The sequence below is a fragment of the Capra hircus genome, chromosome 25, assembly GCF_001704415.2.
Source record: "Capra hircus breed San Clemente chromosome 25, ASM170441v1, whole genome shotgun sequence".
In the NCBI taxonomy this organism is placed as follows: domain Eukaryota; kingdom Metazoa; phylum Chordata; class Mammalia; order Artiodactyla; family Bovidae; genus Capra; species Capra hircus.
Genome location: NC_030832.1, coordinates 17,078,830 through 17,105,778, shown reverse-complemented (window position 1 = coordinate 17,105,778; position 26,949 = coordinate 17,078,830). Strand labels below are relative to the sequence as shown.

The window sequence follows — 26,949 nt, the reverse complement described above, 5'->3', positions numbered from 1 at the left end:
GGGGATCTTCCCGACCCAGGGATCAAACCCGTGGCTCCTGCATTGGCAGGTGGATCCTTTACCAGTGAGCCACCCGGGAAGCCACCTTTAACAATACTACTTTCATTATAAAACATCCTCCTTTCTGAGGTGAGGAACTGTAAAGACAAAGGAACCGAGATAGAGAGAAAAGAACTGACTCTTGCTGTGGCTTGGTGATAACCTTCCAGAAAGAATCACTGACTAACAAGGACAAGGAGCTATCCCCAGTGACAGTGAACAGGCATCTCTGGGTCAGAAGATGTGACCGACAACTGATTTACAAGTCCTTCATTTTGCCTAAAGATCTGGGAGCAAAGGATGGCCCTAGACCAACCCCCTGCATGATCCAGCCTACACGCTGAACCAATGTGTCCAAAGGACCAGAACGGGCCTCCCTGTAATAAGCCTTCGTCAGCACTCCACGCTGGCCTGGCTCAGGGTTCAACTCGAGTTTATTTGTTGGGCTGAGCCAGCCCTGGCAAAGCTACAGCTGATAAAGAAGGTACAGCAGAGGCTGGATCAAGGGAGGCCAGAAAATGAATAGGGGGGAGGGGATGTTTTATAACCAGCTGAGAGGGGAGGGATGTTTAAGGAGGCAAACAAACCCAATCAGCCCACTTCCACAAGCTTCATTTAATTTATATTTAGCCTTCCCCTTCTCAGTAATTGAATATATTATTTATTTTGGCCAGCAACTGCTGCATGTGGCTTTCAGAACAACAACAATAAGCTTTTAAGGTTTAGCACCACAGCATTTAGAGACTTGAGCAAAATCATTGGATAAATTATTAAGCATGAAGTGGACACTGACTCCTGCACCCCGCCCTGCCCCGTAGCAGTTTAAAGTGCAGGGGAGGCAGTGGAGGAAGCCAGAGCTCTAACACAGGGGCACTGAGTTTGTGTGGGATCTGTAACATTCAAGACATGGCTCTGAGCTTATTAAGTCGAGAGAAGAAAGATCTAGGCTTCTGGGGCCTCCATATGCAGCTCACAGCTCTGGTATCTCCAGCTTACAGCTCATTCCTAATGCTACAGGTGACATCAAACTCAGGGGTCCCCCACACAGGGATCCCCACACACTATTCCTGACCTTTTTAAGAGGGAACCAGTTCATAAGATTTAAACTTTCCTAACATCAATTTAATCTAATTAATTAATTTAGTCTAACCTTCATTTTGCACCTCACTGGGTTGTTGGCAGAGGCTGTTAATTTTTGTGTTGTTTCCTGCAAAACCCAAAGCAGGCATTAGGAGTAAGTTCCACGTCTGCTGGCGAGTAATGAGGGCATACCAGCGCCTATGGGATTTGCAGTCCTCACGGGGGAAGGGAGTGTCCAGACAATAAGAAACAAATACACACAGTAAGAAAGCATCAGATGACGGCAAGTGCAATGAAGACATGAGGAGGATGGTACGGAGTGTGATTGGGAAGGTGGGGTTACTTTAGAAAGGGTGGACAGGGAAGGACGCCCAAAGAGGCGAGGCTTGCTTCTCATCTCTGGCCCAGTAATTTTAGAAAATGCAAATATCTGGGGGGACAATCATTCTAGAAAGAGGGAGCAGCAAGGGCAATGGCTCTGAACTGGTAGATGGCTTAGTATGTTCAAAGGACAGAAAAAAAGCCAGCATGGCTAAAGCATGGTGTGAGTTGAGGACAGAAGGCTGCTGCCAGACACACCAGATCACGTGGGGACTTCAGGCCAGGCGTCTGGGGTCTGTGTCTGGTGCCTTTGGTTTGATCCCAAAGGCGCTGAGAGGTTACGTTAGCACCCAGGAGTTGAGAACAAAACCAAGCAGAGTCTGAAAAGGTTCTTGGACAGCAATCATGTTTGAAGACTTCGGTGACACTGAGGGTCCGATGGGAAGGACCCAGCTGCCCACAGTCCTGACCCTCCACCAGTGCCCCCTTCACTGGCATCCTTCCCTTCCTCATCTCACCTCACCCCACCCTCCTGACACTTCCTGGGATCACCTCCCAAATCAACCGCTCACACAATCCTGGTTCCAGGACAGCTCTGTACATCTTACAGAAACAGGTTTTGGGCAGAATTTTTATCCCTAACAGCAAACTGTAGAGAGTATTCATTCTATACTGCTTCGACGCTACTCCTGTATCTCTGGAATTTCAAAAACTGACAACAATAAATAAACTTGAATCTGCTGTGAATGAGCAGGCCGAAGTTCTAAAACTCTCTAGGGATGTCTGAACCACCTGACCTGACATGCCTGAGACAGATGTAGGAAGGTCCTTACAGGAAATAACCCAGGCTCTGTAATCTGTCTGACTCTAGAAATGTGTATATGTCCAAGGTGCTTCCTACTAAAGAAAAAACTCATCACTAATTGATCACTTTTTCTTTTCTTTCCTCCTTAAAGGAAGCTCTCTGCACGCATTCACACACTGCCGAGTCAGTTTTCCTGGGGAGCCAGGGAGAGTCTGAGAGAAGAGAGTGAGTGGCAGGCTCACCTTGGGAGAGGCACTGGTTGGCCAGGGCCACCTGACCGGAATGCAGGTAGAGATTGAGGCGGGTGAAGATCCCCACCAGGGAGGGAATGGTAATGAAGCAGTAGGCAACGCAGGCCTAGAAGAAAGGGGAGAAACAGCAGGTTAGGCGGCAGTGCCATCACAGTGGATTAATATCCTCATTTTCATCCATCATATATTTTCAAGCAAAAACACTTACAACAATTCATCTCCCCATTATGAACCCCAATTTCTCCTCCTTGCCTCTGCTGCATTTCCCTTTTGGGGAGGAGTAGGAGGGGCAACCAAGGACAGTGATGGTGTACAAAAACAAATCTTCATCTGTCATCACAGGAAGTGAATAGATAACACCTAATATTGATCATTTAAAGAAGCAGTTGTTAAAACCAATTAATTAAAAATGAATTAATTGGTAATTTGAAGAAGAAATTGCTAAAGAGAGACTGTGAGGAGAGAAGTATATGGTGAGAAAGGTCAGGGCTGGGAAGCTTATTTTCACTATGATTTTATTTTTAAAGCATGGATATGTATTGCTTTGATAAAACTTTGAGCAGCTTACTCAAGAAACAAATTTCTTCCAAAGCTGGGAACTTGACAAGAGGAAAAAAAATCCTAGGCTTTCCAGTTACTGGCATGAGCCAGAGATAATTCAGCTGGCATACAAAACTGCAAATCCATCTCAACCACCTCCCCTAATACATATCAAAATTCAGACTCTTTTGATTGTTTCTTTAGAAAACATTAAGAAAATCGGTCAGTCCATGAGTATGTAAGGAAAAATCTGGAAAATCAATATTAAATCGCCCTTAATCTTTTTCTGGGAGGAAAAATTCAGAAAGTTGTGTAAGAAACAGCCCACTGGAGTTCAAAGTAAGTCTTATCTTTGAAACATACCCGGACAAATGCAGCGGTCTTTCTAGAATGATTTCCCTTCATTACTTTCCTTGTTTCCATTGCCAACCGGTTCACACTCTAGATTAAAAAGTAAAACAGAAATGGGAATGAAATGATGGTTAATTCAGATTAAACATCTTCCAAAGAGATTTGAATGCTGACTGTATACAAGTCAATGAGAACAAGCTAACTGGTTCCGGAACCAAGACCGGTGAGCACCAAACCCTGAAATGGCAAAGGAGTCATCAGGCCAGAATCAATCTTGGCTTGAACAAACATCTCCAAGGGGCACTCACTAAGTTAAATCATGCCTATCAACTGGCATGATAAATGACCATTTTCTGGCTTAATGAATAGCCAGGGTTCACTTATTCCATTTCCAGAAATCCCACACACTAAGCTTAAGATCTTAGAGATCTTAAGAGAAACCTCCAAACCTGAACATAAACCATACAAAATACCTCTGCAACACTAACGCTAATCTTAAGAAAGTAACAGCAGCCACATTATCACTCATAGCACACCAGGTACCGTTTTAGGTGCTGTACATTCTTAAGCTCATTTACTCCTCATGACTTTACAGGCTGAGTACTATCAATTCCCCTGACTTACAAGATTCTACATTTAGGTCTTAAGTTTACTAATGCTACAAAATCTGATAATCAGTGAACAAATATATAAAAAGGTCATTTTCCTTAAATTTACATGAAGCAATTCAAGAGCCTTAGGGAATCTTTTCACAAAAATTAAAAGCTTGGACCTATGGTTCCCAAAATGTGTACCATGACACCCCAGGGTGTTACAGGAAAATCAGAGGGGCATCCCATGTTTTGGACAACCACAGAAGGGCTCAACTGTTGAACACTATGCAAAGCACTTCTGTGAGGTAGCTCACAGACATGGTACCTTCCTTGCAGTGATGGCATATCTTTGCAAAACTTTAGCAACTGCCATGACAAAAAGTACTGTGCAACATTAATATAGGGGAAAAAAATCTATCTGGAACAGGAAATAGGGTAGTGGTGTCCCATCTGATTCCAAGGTTTGAGAAGTCAAGCAATGCCTAGAGGTACATATACTTCATTAGTAAGTAATTGTGATGATTTTAAATGGAATGCAAATATATACTATTTTTCTTTCAATTTACATAAATTGTTGGTTCAGAGAGCAAGCTGTTAAGGCACAAATTCTTAAGTTGCTTGAGCCTAATTTCTTAGTAAACAGAATTGTTATCTCTTCCTGTGTTGCCTAAGGGCATCATGAAAAGTTACTGAAAGGCAATGTGAACCAAGAAAGCTGGGACTCTGGTTAGGTAACGTGGAATTCTAACTAGGTTAATTTCTATAACTAAATAATCACTACAACTCACTCAGCTCTTTGCTGTTGACATGCAGGAGTGAGAATACGCAAATTTCAGAGAAAAAGAGACCAATGAAACCACTCTAAGGCTCAAGCAAAGTTGTAGATTTTATTAACCTTTGAGAAAACATCTTTCACCCCTTGGGAACAGAAGCAATATGGGGCCAGAAGAATCTCAGATTAAAACTGGTGCGTGGCCTATCAATGATTAATAAACATGTATCAAGAGAATAAATGAATGAGTGAAAATCCTTACGTGAATCAACTGCACAAGAACAGGTTCCAGATTGCAAAACATTGACCTGGCCTCAACATAAAAACTCAGCTGTTGTTCAAAATCACGGCCAAAGGACACCTAGAATCAAGGAGAAAGAAGTGACAATGTTATCTCTAGGCAGCTGTAAGCTCACAATTGGAAAAGTTCCTCCTGAGTTTTGTGGGGACAGGAGAGGTGCTGCGATGGCAAGACACCAAAAATTCCACAGATATAGATGGGTGGTATCTCAAGGGGATGTAAGCAAACACACACATCTGTGAACTGGAATACACTCTAACAGATGTTACATTACTTTACCCAGCATATAGCAGAAATATTACTATTACCACCTCATCTTCATGACATGGGCATTGGAGCAGACCATAAAAAGACCAAAGGGTATAAAACAGAATCTCAAAATGCAAAGAGGATTTCCTACGCTAGAAGGAAACCACTGGAAAGGAAACTGTGGCACTTTGGGTGTCAGCTGCAGCCTTTTCACATAGATTTGGTGATTGGGAGTCATTTGTCAGAGGGATTCCGTAATAAGGGCCACACATTTCTGCTTCCTGATGGGGATTCCAACCTTTAGCAGCTCACTGGTGGCTGCTGGAGCCATCGATGGATGTTAATCCACCATTAAAAACTTCTTCTTCTCCTATTTCTTCAAATTTATGAACAGCTGGTTGGAAGGACAAACTTTACTGCTACAACAATCATTTTTGTCCAGAAGAGGTTTAAAGTCGTAATTTCCACTACAGCTATCAAGTTTCACATCTTATTTTCTCAAATTCTTTCCCATTAAAACTTAGTGGTTTTCAGACAAACCCATAAAAGGATAAATATCACAAGAGCAGCATATAAATGAAGGGAACAAGAGAGGCACCTAGTATCAATCATAGGTACATTTCCTAACATGGGAATTAAATGGCTTATCCTGAATTTTCATCAAAATTAGTATTTTACCATAGTTAAATCAACCTCTGTTACTGAATGAGTTACATTTTTCAAGGTGATTTTCAAAGTGACCTACTTATTTTCATCTCAGTCAGCATTTATCTTGACATTTCTAACAGGAGATACTGGCTGAAGTGGGTATTTTAGTTTCGTGCACCGAGATTTAAGGCAAAGGTTGTTCTGGCTAGGATGGAAAGCTGGTTGTTCCTGATGAAACCTGCAACAATGCTGCCCACTTCGCTCGTCCCTCCCCAGTGTCCCTGTGGACTCTTCCCAGCCGGGGGTGGGTCTGCTTTCCCTCCCCTCCAGACAGCTGGCCCTGGGACTTGCTTTGACTAACAGAATGAAGCAGGAGGCAGCACTGGTCACTGTGTGACTGCTAAACCTCCAAAGACCCGGCAGTTTCTGATTCTGCCCTCACCAGGCAAGAGCCCAGACGTGAGCAAATGTTGAGAGAATGGTGGAGAGAAAGAGGTCCCATGACTGAGAAATAAGCTGCCCCAGTCAACAGCCAGCACCAAGACCCCAAACACATGCTCAAGACTGTCCTGGATCCTCCAGCCCCAGTTCTGCCACACTTCTGACATCACACAGAGAGGCCTGGTTACCCAGTCAACCCACAGACTTGTAAGAATAAAACATTGTCATGTGAAGCCACTAAGTCTGGGATGAGCTGTCGTGTATCGCTGAGTAACGAGGATGAATGGAGAGGGGACACTGGACATTTCACCCCCACCCACTCCCCACATCATTTTCAGCAGCATCTGAAGAGCAGCACATCAGGCGCTTCAGGAAGCCCCTTCTCCACGGGCCCCCAGTAGCCTACAGCCTAGAATTCTGGGCTCTCACTTTCACTGCCCAGGTTCAATCCCTGGTCAGGGAACTGAGGATTCTGCAAGCCATATGGAACAGCCAAAACATGTAACAATAATTTTAAAAAATAACAATGAAAGAATTTAAATTGGCTTCATTAAAAAAAGAAAAAAAGGAAGCCTCTTCTCCCACTCCGGATCCACACGGTCTGGCTGCCCAGGGGTGCCTGTCTCCCTGGCCTGGCCGGTGTGTTCCTTCCTTCTCACAGCAGCAATTTGCTCAGGGACGAGCTGGTGACCCAAATTAATCCAGACTCAGCCCTAGAACTTCTGCTGGACCTCTTCCTGCTGCACTGCAGAACTGGAAGGAATGGAAACCCGGGGCTCTAGTGGGGAGCAAGCCTGCCTGGGAGGGACGCCAGGAGAGAAGAGCCGTGAGCCAAAGACACACACAGCAGTTCTTGATGACACTACGGAGACCCCGAGTCCAGCTGCTCCTTCCGAGAGGTCCACCCCTGGACTTTATGTCACATCGGCCAGTACCCCCCCACTGTCCCCTTTTTATTTTTCTTAAGTGGAGTTTGTCTTGGCTCTTCTTGCCCCCAGGGGAGTGCTGGCTAATATAAGTTGTTTTCTAATTTCATCTTATCTCCATAAAAATGAAAAGCACCAGGGAACATAATGTTAACTGCTTTCACCAGAGGAAGGATAAACAATTACATCATATTTCTAAGTACACTGAAACTTCTTCCCCAATACTTACCATTTTTATAAATCCATTAATCAAATATGCCAACATTCTTTTCTCATCTTCAAGAGTGAGTGCACTAAAATCAATAATTGTACATAATTGACACTGAGGTAATAAACGAAAGTTTCCAAAGGAAAAAAATAAATGAGAAATAAGTCATTTAACAGTTAAGAACATTCTGCATTTTCTAGATTTAAAAAACTCCCATATTTGTGTTTCTTTTGATGAAAATATGTAACCTAAATTAACATAATTTAATTGTGTTTCTCATCTCTCTTAGGGACACCGTTCTCAAGAAATATTCATTAACAGCAAAAGAGAAGATTTCTTTGGAATTTGGATAGCAAAGTTCAACTTCAAATTTTGTATTCCAGAGAACTTTCATTCAACATTTTACTATAAAAATATTTAAATGTAGCAAAGTTGAAAATTATATAGTCAACGCCAATATACCCCACTATTATCATTTTATAATATTTGCTTTATCACATAACTCTCCATTCCACCCTCTACTCATCAATCTACCTTATTCTGGAAATATAGCTTAAAGTAAACCACAGATCTCAGCTGCTTCGGTTTAACAGCAAAGTTAATATAAATGAGAAAATGTCAAGTCCTTATAGTTTTGATAATACATGTGAAGGTTTATAAATGGTTTCCCAAATTTTTTTTTTTTTTTTTTTTTAAATTTAAGAGTCAAAGACCAAGGTTCTTGTTCTAAGGGAAAACAAGTCTGTACTGGCAAAATCAGCATTCTGTCCTCCAATATGCAGCATCCCCTTCATTCTTTGAGACTACATTTCCCAAAGCTCTTTTGAGGCTACGAGTAGCCACATGACACTTTTGGCCAGTGGGATGCGAATGCAAGTGATGTGCAAAGTCTCCCAAACCGTGGCCCTAAAAGGAAGCTGCTGTCCTCTGATGCCTGCAGGCTGCAACATGATCATGGTTGAGGTAAGCCATCTCTATCAGGAAGACAAGGACAACACCCTAGAAGGACAGGAGACCTGGAGGACAAGAAACCTGGGATCCTGGATGATATTCCAGAGCAAAGCTACCCTACCCTGACCTTCTGGCTCCACTTCTCACAAGAGAAATACATCTGCTATTTTATTTAGGCCAAAAACGAATGTCCTACTAATACAAGTACTTTCCTAAATGTCTTTTGGGTCTTTATGTATTTTTGTGCAATGCAAGTCTATCAGTTCTATTTATTATAAAAAGTCTTGATATTTTAATTTTGATAACTAACAAAGTTGAAAGCACAGGTCATGAAAATAAAGATTCTACAATTCAGGGGGAAAAAAATAAAACAAAAGAAACACAATTCATCTAGTTGATGGTTAAGTTCCAAAACAATTTTCTCAGTTCTTGTAACATTTTCCAGTGAATCAAGCTGCTGTGTTTAAAAATTCTTTAGGGATCAAAATTTCAGCCACAGAGAAGCAGGAATTGCCTCAAGCATAGTCAAATGGAAACATGTAATGAAAAAGAAAAAAAAAAAAGATAAATACATCAAACTAGAAAGCAAAGGAGATAATCTGGCTTTTGACCCAAAGGTAAGGCCGGTGACTAGGTCTGAGCCTCAAGTATACTGAACAAATAAGGTCCTTCATGTAAAGAATATATGCAACTTCATTTGAATTTCAAATAACTGGCTAATAATGAGAAAAAATTTAAAGGCTATGTTACTGGATGAGTGAACTCATTATTCTACTATCTGCTGCTCTCAGAAATCTCCAGGAGACACGTAGCATGAGTTCATTTGGATGAAACCAGCCTTTTCCTCCCAACAGAAATCCCTTTGTAAAAACATCTGCCATCTCATTTTCTCAGGAAGATTACCCTCAGCTCAGCCTCCCTCCTCCCCTGGATTGGAATGTCCTTGTTAACAAGAATCTTAATAGACCCCATAAAATAATATTATTCACAGCGGCCGCTTAAAGCAGTAATTCCCTAATGCACTATTATGTGGCATTAAGACTCAATCCAGGCTCGTCTCAGCCTTAAGCATGGCTTACTTCACAGAGTCGTGCATGGTCTTGCAAACGTGCAAAAGGGCGTTCAGAATCACGGGGTCCTTGGTGGGCTCCTGTTGATGCCTAGGAGACATTTGGGAATAAGAGTGAAAGCCATCTACACCAAGCACTAAAAGCATGGGTTTAGTTCTCATCTACGGGACGTATGTGAGAAGCAGTAAATTATCTGGTGGGCATCTAACATAGCTCGGCTCACCAGCAATGGGCAATGTTCTAGTTTTCTCTGAATTTTGCTTTAACTAACAAGTTTGCTCTTCTAACATAACATCTCCCAACTGCAAAATCATGGTAAAACTGCCACATTTCCTAAGCCAGGCAAAGGGCAAATCTGTTTTCTTACCATGTTTCTTGAACCCCTGAAGCTGTCTACAACTGTGTTAAGTGCAGACAAAATTATTAATTTAGTTTCTCAAAAGACAAGCTCTTACAGCAAATTTTTATGAAAGTAAAGTAGATATACTCATTTCAAGCATAGGGAATTAATCTTTTAGAAATAAAATACAAGGAAAGCTTAAAACATATACTCAACTAACTTCTAACTCAATTTTCCAAACTCTGCTATTTGAGCTTCATTTTTACACACATATTTTTTAAAATCATATCTACATACTTAATGTTTAAAGTCAGTTTAACTTTTAACTTAACCCTGTTCTAAAGAAAAATACATTAGAAGTCACTGATTAAACTAGTTATATATTATCTAATATACTTTAAAATAAATATACATTTTAAAAATAAAAATTTCTCTTCCATGTACTATCAAAGTATTTCACGTACCACCAGCAATAGTTTTGGGAAAGAGATTTAATCAATAAAAGGAAAGGAATTAAATTGAAAACCTATCATAAATCTACATATTGAAGATAGAAATCTTTCAAGCTCTGGTATGAGAGAAGATAAGTATGACTATCTTAAAATCTTAAAACTCTCTAAATAAATAGTACATCAATAGATTGCTCCTTCCCAAAACTCACAGGAATGAGATGTGGGTGATGGTCAGCCCATCTAATATTTATATTTATTACTTTGTCTTCTTAAGAGCTAATTATAAACTTTTATCATGACTGCTCCCTTTAATGTGGTTCTCCTCTCAATGTTATTTTAGGTATAAATACATCATTACATCATAGGGCCTCAAAGTGTATAAATTGATTTCTTATCAACAGGTTTCACAAGGGTGGTGGGAATCGAAGCTTCTGATTACTTTGTGTTATACTTACTTGATAAAAACTTCCATGATGCATTTGCAAACCTCCACCCGGACACTCTCTTTTTGGAACATGTCCAGAAACGGCAGAAATTTTTCCTTAAAAAAAAAAAAAAAAAAAAAAAAGCACTCTACCTGCAATTTACACAAGTTACTAGAAGAGATTTATGGGTTACTTTTTCTTTGAAGGTCAAAACAGAAGAAGAGTTTTTTGTCTTTCTGAGGCAGGTCTAATCAGGACTCGTGTGAGAGCAAGAAGACGACTCTGAGGTGCTTGTTTTTTTTTTCCTAACATAACATGGGCCTTCTTAAAAGAAAAAATTTTATTTATTTGTGAGTGAAGGATAATCGCTTTACAACAGCGTGCTGGTTTCTGCCAAACATCAGCATGAGTCAGGCACGGGGCACCTGTGTCCCCTGCCTCTTAAACCTCTCTCTCAGCTCCCAGCCCATCCCACCCTTCCAGGCTGTCACAGGGCACCGGCCATTTTAACCGTTTCTTAGTTTTTACACGCACACACTGCTTTATTTATTCACTCATTTTCGGCTACACTGGGTCTTCGTTGCTGCACGCGGGCTTTCTCTAGTTGCGGCAAGTGGGGAGCTACTACCGAGCTGTGATGTGCAGGCTTCTCACTGTGGTGGCTTCTCTCGCTATGGAGCATAGGCTTCAGTAGTTGCAGCACTCAGGCCCAGTGGCTGCAACTTGCTGGCTCCGGGGCTTGGGCGTTCAGCAGTTGCAGCACAGGTGCTCCTCAGTCGCGGCTTGCGGGCCCTGGAGAATGCAGGCTTCAGTACTTGTGGCACACAGGCTCAGTAGTTGAAGCCAGAGGGCTCGAGTCAGTAATCGTGGCACACGGGCTTAGCTGCTCTGTGGCACGTGGGATCTTCCCGGACCAGGGGTTGAACCTGTGTTCCCTGCTTTGGCAGGTGGATTCTTAACAACTGTACCACCAGGGAAGTCCCAGACTCTGAGGTTTTTTAAAACTATTAAGATTAAAATAAATTACATGTGCCCAGGGATCAGGGCTGGAACCAGTTACTATTTCAGTGAATCAGCTGGGCAACGCTTTTAGAAAAATTATTTATTCATTTTTGGTTGTGCTGCATTTTCATTGCTGCCATGGGCTTTCTCTAGTTGCCGACAGCAGGAGCTACTCTTCGTGGCAGCGTATAGACTTCCCATTAAGGTGGCATCTCTTGTTGCGGAGAACAGGCTCTAGGTGTGCGGGCTTCAGGAGTTACAGCACAAGGGCTCAGCAGCTGTGGCACACAACTCAGGCTTCAGTTGCTTCGTGGCATGTGCTATGGTCTGGGGATCAAACTTGTCTCCCCTGCATTGGTAGGCAGATTTTTATCCACTGTACACCAGGGAAGTCCTGGAAAACCTTTAGGTAAGTATAAGCTCATACTGTTTACAGGGTTCTCACAGCAAGAATACGTGCAGTGGGCTTGCCATTTCCTCCTCCAGTGAACCACATTTTGTCAGAACTCTTCACCATGACCTGTCCATCTTGGGTGACTCATGGCTCATAGCTTCACTGAGTTATGCAAGCCCCTTCACCATGACAAGGCTGTGATCCATGAAAGAGAACTAAAGAGCCTCTTGATGAGGGTGAAAGAGGACAAAAATTGACTAAAAACTCAACATTCAAGAAACTAAGATCACGGCATCCAGTCCCATCACTTCATGACAAACAGAAGGACAAAAAGTGGAGGCAGTGACAGATTTTATTTTCTTCGGGCTCCAAAATCACTGCAGATGGTGACTGTAGCCATGAAATTAAAAGGCACTTGCTCCTTGGAAGGAAAGCTATAACAAACCTAGACAGTGTATTAAAAGCAGAGACATCACTTTTTTGACAAAGATCTGTCTAGTCAAAGCTATGGTTTTTCCGGTAGTCATGTATGGATATAAGAGTTGGATTATAAAGAATGCTGACTGCTGAAGAACTGATGCTTTCAACTGTGGTGCTGGAAAAGACGCTTGAGAACCCTGAACAACAAAGAGATCAAATCAGTCAATCTATACTAAAGGAAATCAGCCCTGAATATTCATTGGAAGGACTGATGCTGAAGCTGAAGCTCCAATATTTTGGTCACCTGATGTGAAGAGCCGACTCACTGGAAAAGACCCTGATGCTGGGAAAGATTCAGGGCAGGAGAAGGGGGCGATAGAGGATGAGATGGTTGGATGGCATCACCGACTCAATGGACATGAATTTGAGCAAACTCCAAGAGACAGTGAAGGACAGAGGAGCCTGGCATGCTGCAGTCCATGGGGTCGCAAAGAGTTGGACACAGCTTAGTGACTGAACAGCAACAAAGCTCTTCTTGGTACCCAAAGGCGAGGCAGGCTTCAGTCTTTTTTCGACTGTACAGAGGAACAGAGAAAGCAAAGTCAGAGTTGTTCCAACAGTGGCTTCTGCATCCTGACTCCACGTTCACTGCCTCTGTGACCTTAAGCAAGGTTCTCCGCCCCTTCTTGTACTGGTTTCCTCATTTGTAAAGTGGGACTCATTACTACTCTTGCTTCCCAGTACTGTTCTAAAAATGACCTGAGGCAATGCATAAAAGTAAATAGAAAAGATCAAGAAAACCAAAAGCTGGTTCTCTGAAAAAGATAAACAAAACTGAAAAACCTTTAGTCAGACTCATCAAAAAAAAATAGTGGGGGAGGGTCTAAATCAATAAAATTAGGAATGAAAAAGTGAGGTTACAACCAACACCACAGAAATACAAAGGACTGTAAGAGACTACTATAAGCAATTATATGCCAACATAATGAACAACCTAGAAGAAATGGAGAAATTCTTAGGAAGGTACACTCTCCCAAGACTGAACCAGGAAGAAATAGAAATATGAACAGACCAATCACAAGCACTGAAACTGAATCTGTGATTAAGAAACTCCCAAGAAACAAAAGTCCTGGACCAGATCGCTTCACAGGTGAATTCTATCCAATGTTTAGAGAAAAGTTAACACCTATTCTTCTGAAGCTATTCCAAAAAACTTCAAAGGAAGGAACACTTCCAAACTCATTCTGTGAAGTCACCATCACCCTGATACCAAAACCAGACAAAGATACAACACACACTCAAAAAATTACAGGCCAATAACACTGATGAACATAGATGCAAAAATCCTTAACAAAATACTAGTAAACCGAATCCAATAATACATTAAAGGGATCATACACCATGATCAAGTGAGATTTACTTCAAGGATGCCAGGATTTTTCAATATCCGCAAATCAATCAGCGTGATACACCACATTAACAAATGGAAAAATAAAACCCATATGATCATTTCAATAGATGAAGAAAAAGCTTTTGATAAGATTCACCATCCATTTATGACTAAAAAAAAACTCTCCAGAAAGTGGGTAGAGGGAACCTACCTGACCTAATAAAGGCCATGCATGACAAATGCACGGCTAACATCATACTCAACAGGGAAAAGCTGAAAGTATTTCCTCTAAGTTCAGGAACAAAACAAGGATGTCCATTCTTGTCACTTCTATTCAACATAGTTTTGGAAGTCCTAACATAGCAATCAGAAAAGGAAAAAGAAAAAAAAAAGGAATCCAAACTGGAAAAGAAGTAAAACTGTCACTGTTTGTAGATGACACAATTCTACAGAGAGAAAATCCTAAAGACACTGAATAAAACTATTGGAGCTCATCGACGAATTTGGTAAAGTCACAGGATAAAAAATTATACACAGAAATCTGTTGTATTTCTATACACAACAAAAGGTCAGAAAGAGAAATTAAGGAAACAATCTCATTTACCACTGCATCAAAAAGAATAAAATACCTAGGAAGAAACCTACTTAAGAAGGCAAAAGACTAGTACTCCAAAAACTATAAGATGCTAATGAAAGAAATTAAAAATGACACAAAAGAAAAGCAAAGACAGGCCATGTTCTTGGACTGGAAGAATCATTATTATCAGAATGACTATACTACCCAAGGCAACCTACAGATTCAACGCAATTTCTATCAAATTACCAATTGCATTTTTCACAGAACTAGAACCAAAAATTTTTTTAATTTGTATGGAAACACAAAAGGACCCCAAATAGCCAAAGCAATCTTAAGAAAGAAAAACAGAGCTGGAGGAAACAGGCTCCTTGACTTCAGACTATGCACAAAGCTACACTCATCACAACAGTATGGTTCTGGCACAGAGACAGAAATACAGATCAATGGAACAGCATAGAAAGCCCAGAAATAAACCCAAGCACATATGGTCAATTAATCTACAACAGAGAAGGCAATATACAATGGAAAAAAGACAGTCTCTTCAATAAGCGGTGCTGGGAAAATTGGACAGCTACATGTTGAAGAATGAAATCAGAACACTCTATTGATGCTTTTGAACTGTGGTGTTGGAGAAGACTTTTGAGAGTCCCGTGCACTGCAGAGATTAAACCAGTCAATCCCGAAGGAAATCAATCCTGAATATTCACTGGAAGGACTGATGCTGAAGCTGAAGCTCCAATACTTTGGTCACCTGATATGAAGAGCTGACTCATTAGAAAAGACCCTGATGCTAGGAAAGGCAGGAGGAGAAGGGGACGACAGAGGATGAGATGGTTGGATGGCATCACGGATGCAATGGACGTGAGTTTGAGCAAGCTCTGAGAGTTGGTGATGGACAGGGAAGCCTGGCAAGCTGCAGTCCATGGGGTCACAAAGAGTCGGACACTGAGCGACCGAACTGAAATGAAAACACTACACACACAAAAAAACTCCAAATCTATTAAAGACCTAAAACTCCTAGAGGAAAATACAGGCAGAACACTCTGACATAAATTGCAGCAATATCTTTTTGGATCTGTTTCCAGAGTAACGGAAATAAAAGTAAAAATAAACAAATGAGACCTAACTAAAAGTAAAAGTTTTTACACAGCAAAGAAAACCATAGACAAAATGAAAAGACAACCTACAGAATGGGAGGAAATATTTGCAAACAATGCAACTGATAAGGGATTAATCTCCAAAATATACAAAACAGTTCATATAGCTCAGCATCAAAAAACAAACAATCCAATTTAAAAATGGGCAGAAAATCTAAAAAGATATTTCTCTAAAGACATACAGATGGCCAAAAAGCACATGAAAAGATGTTTAACACTGCTAATTCTTAGAGAAATGCTAATCAAAACTACAGTCAGCCATCACCTCACAATGGTCAGAAAGGCCATCATCAAAAAGCGTACAAGTAATAAATGCTGGAGAGAGTGTGGAGAAAAAGGAACCCTCCTAAACTGTTGGGAATGTAAATTATCAGCCACTAGAGAGAACAGTATGGAGGTTCCTTAAAAAACTAAAAATAAAACTACCATATGACCCAGCAATCTCACTGCTGGGCATATAACCTGAGAAAACCATAACTCAGAAAACACATGTACCCCAATATGTTCATTGCAGCACTATTTACAATACCCAAGAAATGGGGGCAACCTAAATGCCCATCATCAGATAAATGGATAAAGAAGAGGTGGTGCATATATACAATGGAATATTACTCAGGAATAAAAAGGAATGAAATAATGCCATTTGCAGCAACATGGATGGACCTAGATATTGTCATACTAAAGTGAAGTAAGCCAGAAAGAGAAAGACAAATGATATCACTATCACCTGATATCACTTATACCTGGAATCTAAAAAAAGATAAAAATGAACTTATTTACTAACAGAAATAGACTCACAGAGAAAACAAACTAGAGCTACCAAAGGGGAGGAAGTGAGAGGGATATATTAGGAGTTTGGGATTAAAACATACACATTACTATATATAAAATAGATAACCAACAAGGATCTACTGTACAGCACATGGAACTCTGCTCAATATTCTATAATAAACTACATGGGAAAAGAAATCTGAAAAAGAATGAATATGTGTTTATGTATAACTGAGTCACCTTACCATACACCTGAAATTAACACAACACTGTAAACCAACTATATTTCAATTTAAAAAAATTCATAAAAGCTCTAGCACAGGGCTTGGAGTGCGGCAAAAATCCAATAAATAACAATTTCTATTATTAAATAAACAAAAGCTTACAGCCCTGTGAGAGAATAGAAGCGGAAACAGGAAGAAGGAAGAGGGAAGCTAAGGGAAGGGGCAGAGAGTGCTACTGCAGAGAAGTACGTAACTAGATTGGTACATAACTAGACTGGTACATACCCAGGGCATTGCAGCAAATGAGAAGGGTGTCATAGGATATTTTAAATTTCTAAGGAAATATAATAAATCTCAACTCTGTCAAGACATTGAGACAACTATAAGCTTGATACATTTCTGAGTTTCAACATTAAATTGTGTGATAAAAAGCAGATACGATGCAAAAAAATAAAAAAATCAATGTTCAGTTTAGTTCCAAGGTTTCAGAAGTTGTATGATACCAGTAGGCACACACATCGCATAGAAAGTCATGAATGAAATAAAAACAATATTTTTCTATCAGTCTATGCCTATTATTTTCACAATAATAGAAATATTATTGCTTAAGCTGCCTAAGTCATTATGATATAAATATTTAAATTGTTTAGACCTACTTTTTTTTTTTTAATAAAAAAAGGAACTGTTAAGTTGTTTTTTTTTTTTTTGGTCAAGGACACCATGAAAAATTTACTGAGACATTAAAGGAACCTCTGACTCAGATATAAATTTTCAAAAATAGTTCAAGATAGTTACTTACCACTGAGAAAAGAACTGAGAAATCGTGAAAGTGTGCAATTACTTTCTTAATTATTGACTGAAGCTGCAAAACAAAATGAAAAACACATCTTTAATAAAACTTGGATATTTTTAAAAAGGCAACCCTGTCTCATAACATGCAATCACAATTACAATTAGGGAAATCTGGCGTGCAAAAGAATAGGGAATTATTCAGTCAGGTTAAGTCTTGTCTCAGTTAGGTTAAGTCTGAGTTTACCCATTTTATTCTACACTTAGAGGAAGAACTTCTCAGCCTCAACCTCCTCTTCTCCAAAGCAGTCTCTTGCTCACTGGGAGGATTAAATGGGATGGCGCGGCTACAGTGCTTAGAGCAGTGCCTGCCCGTCCAAGTTCTCTGATCAAGTCAGCTATGAATATTCAAGAGGAGGGGAAACTTTTTCTATAAAGGGCCATACAAGTCATCACAACTATTCAATTCTGCTACTATAGCTGGAAAGCAGCCATTGACAATATGTAAACAGATGGCTGGGTGTGAGTTCCGATAAAACTATTTGGGCTACATGGGCCGTGATTTATAGATCCCTATTCTAGCCAATAAAGAAGGCTGAGTGCCAAAGAATTGATGCTTTTGAACTGTTAGAGTTAGAGAAGACTCTTGAGAGCCCCCTGGATACATGGAGATCAAACCAGTCAATCCTAAAGGAAATCAACCCTGAATATTCATTGGAAGGGCTAGTGCTAAAGCTGAAGCTCCAACACTTCGGCCACCTGATGCAGAGAACTGACTTCTTAGAGAAGACCCTGATGCTAGGAAGGACTGAAAGCAGGAGGAGAAGGGGACGACAGGGGATGAGATGGTGGATGGCATCACAGATGCAATGGACATGAGTCTGAGCAAACTTGGGGAGAGAGTACAGGATAGGGAAGCCTGGGGTGTTGCAGTTTATAGGGTCGCGAAAAGTTGGATACTTAGCAACTGAACAACAATTCTAGCCCATGGTCAGTTCAGTCGCTCAGTCGTGTCCGACTCTTTGAGACCCCATGAATCGCAGCACGCCAGGCCTCCCTGTCCATCACCAACTCCCGGAATTCACTCAGACTCATGTCCATCGAGCCCATGGTAGTCCTGGGTTTTTTGACTACTTCAGTGGAGAGACACTGGTCTGAGTCTGACAGCGAGGTCAAAGGCCACGGCACTACCTGTGGATGATGGCACAGTCTGTGAGGCCTGTCCTGAATACCCAGATACTGATGTCCACCACCCCTCACCCTGACACACGCAGAGTCTAGTGACACAGCCTTGGCATGGGAGAACCAAGGAGGCACTTTTTCTAAATGAAATATAAACTCCTATCCTTGGTTGCTGTCAAGAAGGGAAAATTTACTGACAACTACTCTGCTTATACTAAAAACACTGGTGTTTAAATCATCTGCAAAGTAAACGGCTCATGGTCAAAAATACAGAATACTAACAGTACACACCCTGTTTCATAATTAAGCACTTGACTAGGTCATCAAGCAAAAGGACTTCAAAATGTCGTGACAATGTTCTGACACAGAGCATTCAAAGATAGTGCAATATGGTCTGGTTGAAATAGCTCCTGAAACGTTGTCCACAGCAACTAACCCTTTAGAACAAGAAATCTTTTTTTTAACTACTTAAGTACACTTACAAATGAGCTTCCCTAGTGGCTCAGATGGTAAAGCACTTGCCTGCAATGTAGGAAAACTGGGTTCAATTCCTGGGTCTGGAAGATCCCCTGGAGAAGGGAATGGCTAGCCACTTCAGTATTCTTGCCTGCAGAGTTACATGGACAGAGGAGCCTGGCAGGCTATAGCCCTTGGCAGGGGAGGCGGGGGGGGTCCCAGAGTCAGACACAACTAAGTGACTAACACTAACACACTTACAAGTAATGTTTAAAAAGATTTTTTTTCCCTTCAATATATCATTATGAAATGCTGAAACACAAAGAAAATTCAATGGAAATATAGAAAACACTCACTCACCACTGAGATTCTACAAGGGCTAATATTTTGCTCTATTTGCTTTATCTCCTCATCTATCTATTGATCCAATGGAAGAATTTTTAAAAATGTGTAGATTGTGTATTTATAACTTTTTACCATGAAATCATTTCAAACTTACAGAAATGTTGAAAAGAACAGTATAAAAAAACTCGCAAATTCTCTAAAGAAATACTACGTCATAAAAAAAAAACTCCAAACAAGAAACTAACATGTAATATAGTATTATTAACTAAAGTACAGATTTTGTTCAAATTTTACAAAATTTTATGCTAGTGTCCATTATTTGTTTTCATGATGCCTTATTTATGATTCCACATTGTGTTTAGCTACACTGAGCAACTTCAGCTACATGCAACAAATTCTTTTCACTTTTATTCTGTTACAAATATTTTCTAATTTTCCTTGTTATAGCTTCTTAGATACATCTACTATTTAAAAGTGGACATTTAATTTCCAAATTCGTGGTTTTTTTTAAGTATCCTTTGATATTAATTTCTCATTTTGATGTTTATTTCTCATTTAAGTGCTTTCTTCTCTGCATTACCATCTGCATTTTTTCAGTTTTTTTTCTTTTCTTTTTTTTTTTTTGAGGCTTTCAGTGGCTAAGCCAAAGATCTCTCCTGGTAAATGTTACATTATACTTGAAAATATGTGGGTTATTTTCAAATATTTTTTGATACTGATTTCTAACATAATTCCATAGTGATAAGAGAACAGACTCTATGATTTCAATACCTTTAGACTATGAAATTTTTGCACCTTGTTTTACATTCCTGGATATGTTCCAGTGCCTCCTGATTTACAGTCTATGGGAACTTGAATTTGTATCCTGCTGTTGTGTGAAAATTGTACACATCTTAATTATGTTGAATTGGTTCATAGTGTTTTTCAGGTCTATTATATCCTTCTATTTTTCTGTGTATTCATTCTACTAATTTCTGAGAGTTTGATATTAAAACTCCAACTAAAAATCTTAATTTATCTACTTAAAAAAAACCTGTAATATACAGTAGAACTATATGTAACTTTGTTCTGCATTTTCCAAGTTTCCTATAAATGTGTTTTTATACTTTAATAATTTTTTAAAATGCTTTAAAAACTCCCATGCTCTCTTTATCCAAAGTCATCGATCTTTAGTATTTTGCTGACTTTGTTTTATTATCCTGTCTATGAGGTAAGACATATTACGTTTTTCCTGAACCATGTTAAAGTAGCTTGCATGTATCATGCCCCTCACCCCTGAATACTTCATTTGTATTTCCCAAGAATAAACATATTCTCTGATATTTCCATTTTGTCATTATCAAATTCAGAAAAGTTAATACTGATATAACTTTAACACTTTAATCTGTCATTTGTATCCCAGGCTTGTCAGTTGTGTCAGTAAGTTCTTAACAGCCTTATTTTTTCCACTCTGCAGTACAGGATTCCGCTCAGGATCATTGAACGGATTCTGTTTTCATGTCTCTATAGTCTGTGATGATTTGAAACAGTTCCTTAACCTTTGTAGTGCTGATGGCAATGATTTGGCAATGCTTTGGCTATTACCTTTTAGCATGCAACTCCATTTGGACGTGGTGGAGGAGCCTGGTGGGCTGCAGTCCATGGGGTCGCTAGGAGTCGGACACGACTGAGTGACTTCACTTTCACTTTTCACTTTCATGCATTGGAGAAGGAAATGGCAACCCACTCCAGTGTTCTTGCCTGGAGAATCCCAGGGACGGGGGAGCCTGGTGGGCTGCCGTCTATGGGGTCGCACAGAGTCGGACATGACTGAAGCGACTTAGCAGCAGCAGCAGCAGCAGTGTTACCTCCTGATTAGAGTCAGCCATGCATTCTCGACTGGAATGCTACATGGATGACGCTGTGTCTTTCTCAGGGTACCGTATCTGCAGGCATGCGATATCCCACTTGCTGATATGGATTTTGACTGTCAATGGCTGTCCAAATTCTCCCCCGTAGAGTCACTATTTTTCCCCCTTACAACTAACACTCATTCTACAGGAAGAGATACGAAAATATCCTGCTCCTCATCGAACATCCCCTCCAGATTTAGCATTCATTGATGATTCTTGCCTGAGGATGAAGAATGATTCTTGTCTTTACTGAGATGGCTGCAGACAGTGATTTTCAACTCTACCATTTCTTTCACATTTCGCTGATGGCACCCCTATCCGCCTGACCCCTCATCTATATCTATTTATTTACCTATTCTTCATAAAGGCCAACTCCTGCGTTCTTATTTTACTCAATGGATTATAATTCGTTATTGTATTTATTTCTTTTGATGTTCAAATTGGGGCCCATGACAGCCCCTTTAACGCTACTCCCGTGCTCATTTCACCTGCCTGCAACAGTTCTTCCTTACTTCCTGCACAAGAAAATGCTTCAGGCTCACCTTGCACCTTCCCTATCCTAGACCTGGAGTAAGCTAATTCTTCACAGACTCTTGCAGTTTTATTCTCCTGATGTGGCCCCCGCTGAAGACAAAGGGCTCACAACCAATATGGGCAGCTGTCTGGAACATAGGCTGACCCCTGGGCATCTTTTAAAGTTGCTTTTGCATATAACAGAATGACAGGACAGTATAATTCCCTTGTCTCTTAGGAATGAACGGCATTAAAATTATTATGCTCAAGTTTTCGGTAAATTGGGTCACTGGCAGTCAAGGTCTTATCAGAATTCCCCAACTAAAATTTTAATGCACATCAGAGAAGACTCAGAGCAGCAGGAAGAAGAGGAGGAACTGGCAGCTTCTCAGATCTTGTGGTCTCTAAGCTGGACCTGATCACCTTTCTGGAGCAACTGAATGATCCCAGGAGTATAAGGAGAATGGAGACAACAGCCATATTCCCAGAGTACATCATGAGAAATGCTGGACTGGATGAAGCACAAGCTGGAATCAAGATTGCTGGGAGATATACCAGTAATCTCAGATATGCAGATGACATGACCCTTAGGGCAGAAGGAGAAGAAGAGCTAAAGAGCCTCTCGATGAAAGGGAAAAAGAGACAGCTTATGTTCCAGGATGTGACCACAGAGGAGTGGGAATGCCTGGATCTTGGTCAACAGGAATTATACAGGGACGTGATATTAGAGAACTATAGGAACTTGGCCACTTTGGGCCTTGTGGTTTCTAAGCCGGACCTTGTCACTTTTCTGGAGCAAATGAAGGAGCCCAGGAATACAAGGAGAATGAAGACAGTGGCCATACACCCAGCTTTGTCTCCTCATGACACCCAGGATTTGATGCCAAGAATCCAGGGTTGGAAGATGTATTCCCAAAAGCAAACCTAGGAAAATATATAAAGTATTTCACCACAGAAATTTACATTTAATGAATGACTGGGAACATACGAGGCCATATGAAAGACAGAGAGGATGTTTACATGGACATAAAGAAACTGAAATAGTTACACATAAGGCAAACATTACTGCAAAAAGTCAAGTCAAACCGGGGAGAACACCAACTTCAGTCTTTAACATCTGATGAGAACTGTAAGTTTTTAAGAAAAGATTTCCATCCTTTTTTGAAACATACCTGTTCTCTGAAAGGAAATGTAGAAAGCCCAGAAGGTAATCTAGTGTCTACTACCAATACTCATTCAAACAATACTCAATATAGCCTAAGACTAAGCAAATATTCAAGCATGTCTGAACACCAGAAATTTAAAAATGAGGGGGAAAACTCACAATATAATCAATTTGAGGGATTTGTGAGCAGTGGGTCATTAGTCTTCCACCAACAGATATTTTCTCCCCATGCCAAAATGTGTAATGTTGATAATAATGGAAGAGATATAATCCAACCATCACTGTTCAATACATCCCATGGTATGGTTAATATGGAAGATCTTTTGATATATAATAAAATGAAATGAGTCAACCCTTAACTAAGAGCTCCAGCCCCAATAATTGCAAGAGTATTTATGATGGAGTGTGAGATTCAGGCAATAAAACTGGGTATAAGGTTGAAAGAGACTCAAACCTTATGAAACATCAGGGACCTGAATCTTCACACAGGGATTCAAAAAGCAATAAATGTACAAATATCTTTTATCAGATGTCAGGTCTTTCTCTATAAAGAGTAAGAGAATATGATAACATAATTGTAGTGAATGATAACATTTCTAATCAGTCTTCAGAACTGGTTCAACAGCAGACTACTCAGAAGTCACAGAAAGAAAACAAGAGTAAGATATGTGGGAAAGTCTCTAATAACTCATCTGATCTAAGTAGACATAGGAAAATTCATACAGGAAGGAAACCTTCCAAGTGTACAGAACATAGCAAAGCATTTATCCATCGCTCACATCTTACTCAACATCAGTGAATTCATACTGGAGAGAAACCTCATAAATGTATAGTATGCGGCAAAGCCTTCAATCAGAACTCAACTCTTACTCAACGTCAGCGAACGCATACTGGAGAGAAACCTTATAAATGTAAAGAATGTGACAAAGCCTTTATCCGTTGCTCACATCTTACTCGATATCAACGAATTCATACTGGCGAGAGACCTTATCATTGTACAGAATGTGGTCAAACCTTTATTTGAAGTTCAACATTAACTGCACATATTCGAATCCATACTGGGGAGAGACCATACACATGTAAAGAATGTGGCAAAACCTTTATTACAAGTTCAAATCTTACTCAGCATCACCAAATTCATATGGGGGAGAGATGTTTTAAATGTATGGAATGTGGCAAGGCCTTTATCAACAGTTCTTGTCTTACTAAACGTCAGCGAATCCATACTGGGGAGAGACCGTATAAATGCATTGAATGTGGCAAAGCCTTTAATCGGAACTGAAGCCTTACTACACATCTGCGAGGTCATACTGGAGAGAAATCTTATAAATGTACAGAATGTGGCAAAGCCTTTAGTCATAGTGGTCATCTCACTAAACATCTCAGAACACACGCTGGAGAGTGATGGAACAAGTGATGGAAGACGTTTGCCCTAAACATACATCAGAAAACAAGAGTTTATACCAGAAACCTATGGAAATGTTGTAACAAATATGTAGAAAAGTATTTAATCAAAACTCAAATTGAAATAAATATCAGAGACTGCATACTAGAAAGTATTTCATTAATCCTCTTTTCTAAATTTTCTCTGAAGGAGACTTACTGTAGAGAGCAATCCATAGTTAAAAAACATAGAAAATGGATATATTAGCCAGGATCATGAGATGAAGGTTAATGGTTAGAAAGCTACACTTACTAGCAATGTATCTTCGTTTACAATGACTTGATTTGAGATTAGTTGAAGAGCAAAATGAATGTAATTCAATGCTCAAATAATCCATACTATGCTTTGTTTCTAGTGTGAATGAAAACAGATTTTGGACGGTTTATGCCTCAAAGATTAGCCTTTTTATGTTGTGTTGTAACCATTTCTATTTATTCTCCGTTAGAAGATGAAGAATACTGTAATGTAAAATGTACAATGAACATCTAAACGGAGATGTTTGTCTTTGATATGAAATATCCTGGGAGGTTGCCGTGATGTGTAAGACAGAAGTTGGTTCTATTTTTTTTTAATATTTATTTATTTAGCTGTATCAGATCTTAGTTGCAGCATGTGGGATCTATTTCCCTGACCAGGGATTAAACCCAGACTCCCTGCATTGGGAATGCGGAGTCTTGGCCACTGGACCACCAGGGAACTTCTCCAAAAGTTGGTTCTAAATTTTCAATAGTTGTATCACTTGAATTGTAAGAACACAATCACAGTTCACTACAGTATTGATGTATCTTTATAATATCAACATAAGGGAAGTATATTACTTGACAATGTTGAAATAAAGACACCTTCTGTAATAATCTAGAAATGTATTAGAAACCCTTTCCAGAAAGGCATGTAATTAGTGTATTTCTTGTTTCCTAGGCTTTGTTTTGTAAGTCATAAAAATAATGATCCTCACATCCTTTTATCAGAAAAATGAGTATCTTTCTCTACTTTTAATCTGATTTGATCATAGATCATACTGTGGATTGTAAAATGTTTGATTTCAACCTTGTGTGAAATTAATACATGGTTATTAATAAAAGTGAATGGTTCTAGTGTTTCAAAAAATAATAATAATAAAATTTTAACACACATCAGTCTTCATATGATCCCAAGACCCTGACCACCCTCAAAAGCATGACCGATCTTCTCTACACATTTTATGTACTCTGCTGTACTGACCAAAAGCCTGCTGTGCACAACTATGTCATTTTTCATTCCATCAACAAATAGCTAGTGGCTGCTCAGTAGATTGTAATAATGAGCCATTTTAATTAGCAAGTGGTGAACAATTCTTAAATGAGTAAAATGTTAAGAATTCTAAAATTTGTACAAGAATATGGAACTAATTTTCTTATATTAAGTGAGTCAGGACACCAACCTAGGCGATAAGTGCCAGAACATCATGTTATCAAATATAAAATAAAATCTTAATTAGGTTTGAAGTTACTTTACAGTAAGTGATCCTGAGCTGGATTCTATACTAGAGGGGAAACAAAAATCTGCTATTAAGGACACTGAACCCACTGACAAAATTGGAATATGGACTGTGGAGAGGCGAAAGTAAGATATTAATGTTAAATTCCCTGAAGTTGATAAACTAAACTGTGGTTATAAAGGAGGATGTCCTTGTTCTTAGGAAATGCTCATTGAACTCTGTAGAGGCAAAAATGGCATGATGGATGCAATTTACCCTCAACTGGTTTTAAAAAATTTTACATACACATGTAGGAATATGTGTGCATATGTGTACATACAATGATAATGATAAAGTAAACATGGAAAATATTCACAGTTAGTGAATCTGGGTAAAAAATAATAGGAGCTTTCTGAGCTATTCTAACTTCCCAATAAAGTTTGAATTTATTTCCAAATAAAAGTTTAGCTTAACTGAAGAACATAACCATCTTACTTACTCATGCCAAGCAACTGTACATCCCACATCACACCTCACTCAATTCTCACAACCACTCGGATAGGACTATTATTTTTCCCATTTTACAGGTAAGAAAACTCAGGCACAGTAAGACAAAGTAACTGATTAAAGGGCACATGGCTGGGACATGGGAAGGTTAGGACTCAAATCCAGGATTACCTGACTTGACAGCCTGACCCCCATGCAAAATACTTATTTAATGCAACAGAATAAAATTCCTGACAATGTGGAAATGAGAAACATAAAGCTGTCACCTGAGGATAGGAGTCTTCAAAGGCACGATCTGGAGTCATATGCTTGATGACATCAGCCAAAATGGTGTTCACCTCTCGTTTCTAAGAGGGGAAAAAATTAGACCTGTGTTAGACACTGAATGACAGTTGTTGACCATTTTTCTGGTAGAAAGAGCTAACATTTTCAGAGTATAGCACACACCTTCCAGGGAACAGTTTCAACTACTCTGCTACAAGTAATGTTAGAGGGAAAATTC

At 39.7% G+C, this 26,949-nt stretch overlaps 1 protein-coding gene and 1 pseudogene across 3 annotated transcripts in view; one reads left to right on the top strand and one right to left on the bottom strand.

Annotated features, from left to right (window-relative positions):
- C25H16orf62 (chromosome 25 C16orf62 homolog) overlaps nucleotides 1–26,949 on the bottom strand; it is a 139,699-nt gene that overhangs the window by 39,387 nt on the left and 73,363 nt on the right. For all 3 annotated transcript variants that reach the window (XM_005697540.3, XM_013974867.2, XM_013974868.2), the window contains exons 19-26: nucleotides 26,714–26,794; nucleotides 17,498–17,560; nucleotides 10,794–10,879; nucleotides 9,556–9,636; nucleotides 7,547–7,610; nucleotides 5,015–5,113; nucleotides 3,400–3,477; nucleotides 2,488–2,602 (exon numbers count right to left, since the gene is read on the bottom strand). In XM_005697540.3, coding sequence (XP_005697597.1) covers nucleotides 2,488–2,602; nucleotides 3,400–3,477; nucleotides 5,015–5,113; nucleotides 7,547–7,610; nucleotides 9,556–9,636; nucleotides 10,794–10,879; nucleotides 17,498–17,560; nucleotides 26,714–26,794 — 667 coding nt within the window. The remainder of the gene's footprint in view (nucleotides 1–2,487; nucleotides 2,603–3,399; nucleotides 3,478–5,014; nucleotides 5,114–7,546; nucleotides 7,611–9,555; nucleotides 9,637–10,793; nucleotides 10,880–17,497; nucleotides 17,561–26,713; nucleotides 26,795–26,949) is intronic.
- Nucleotides 21,337–24,445, top strand: LOC102182276 (annotated as a pseudogene).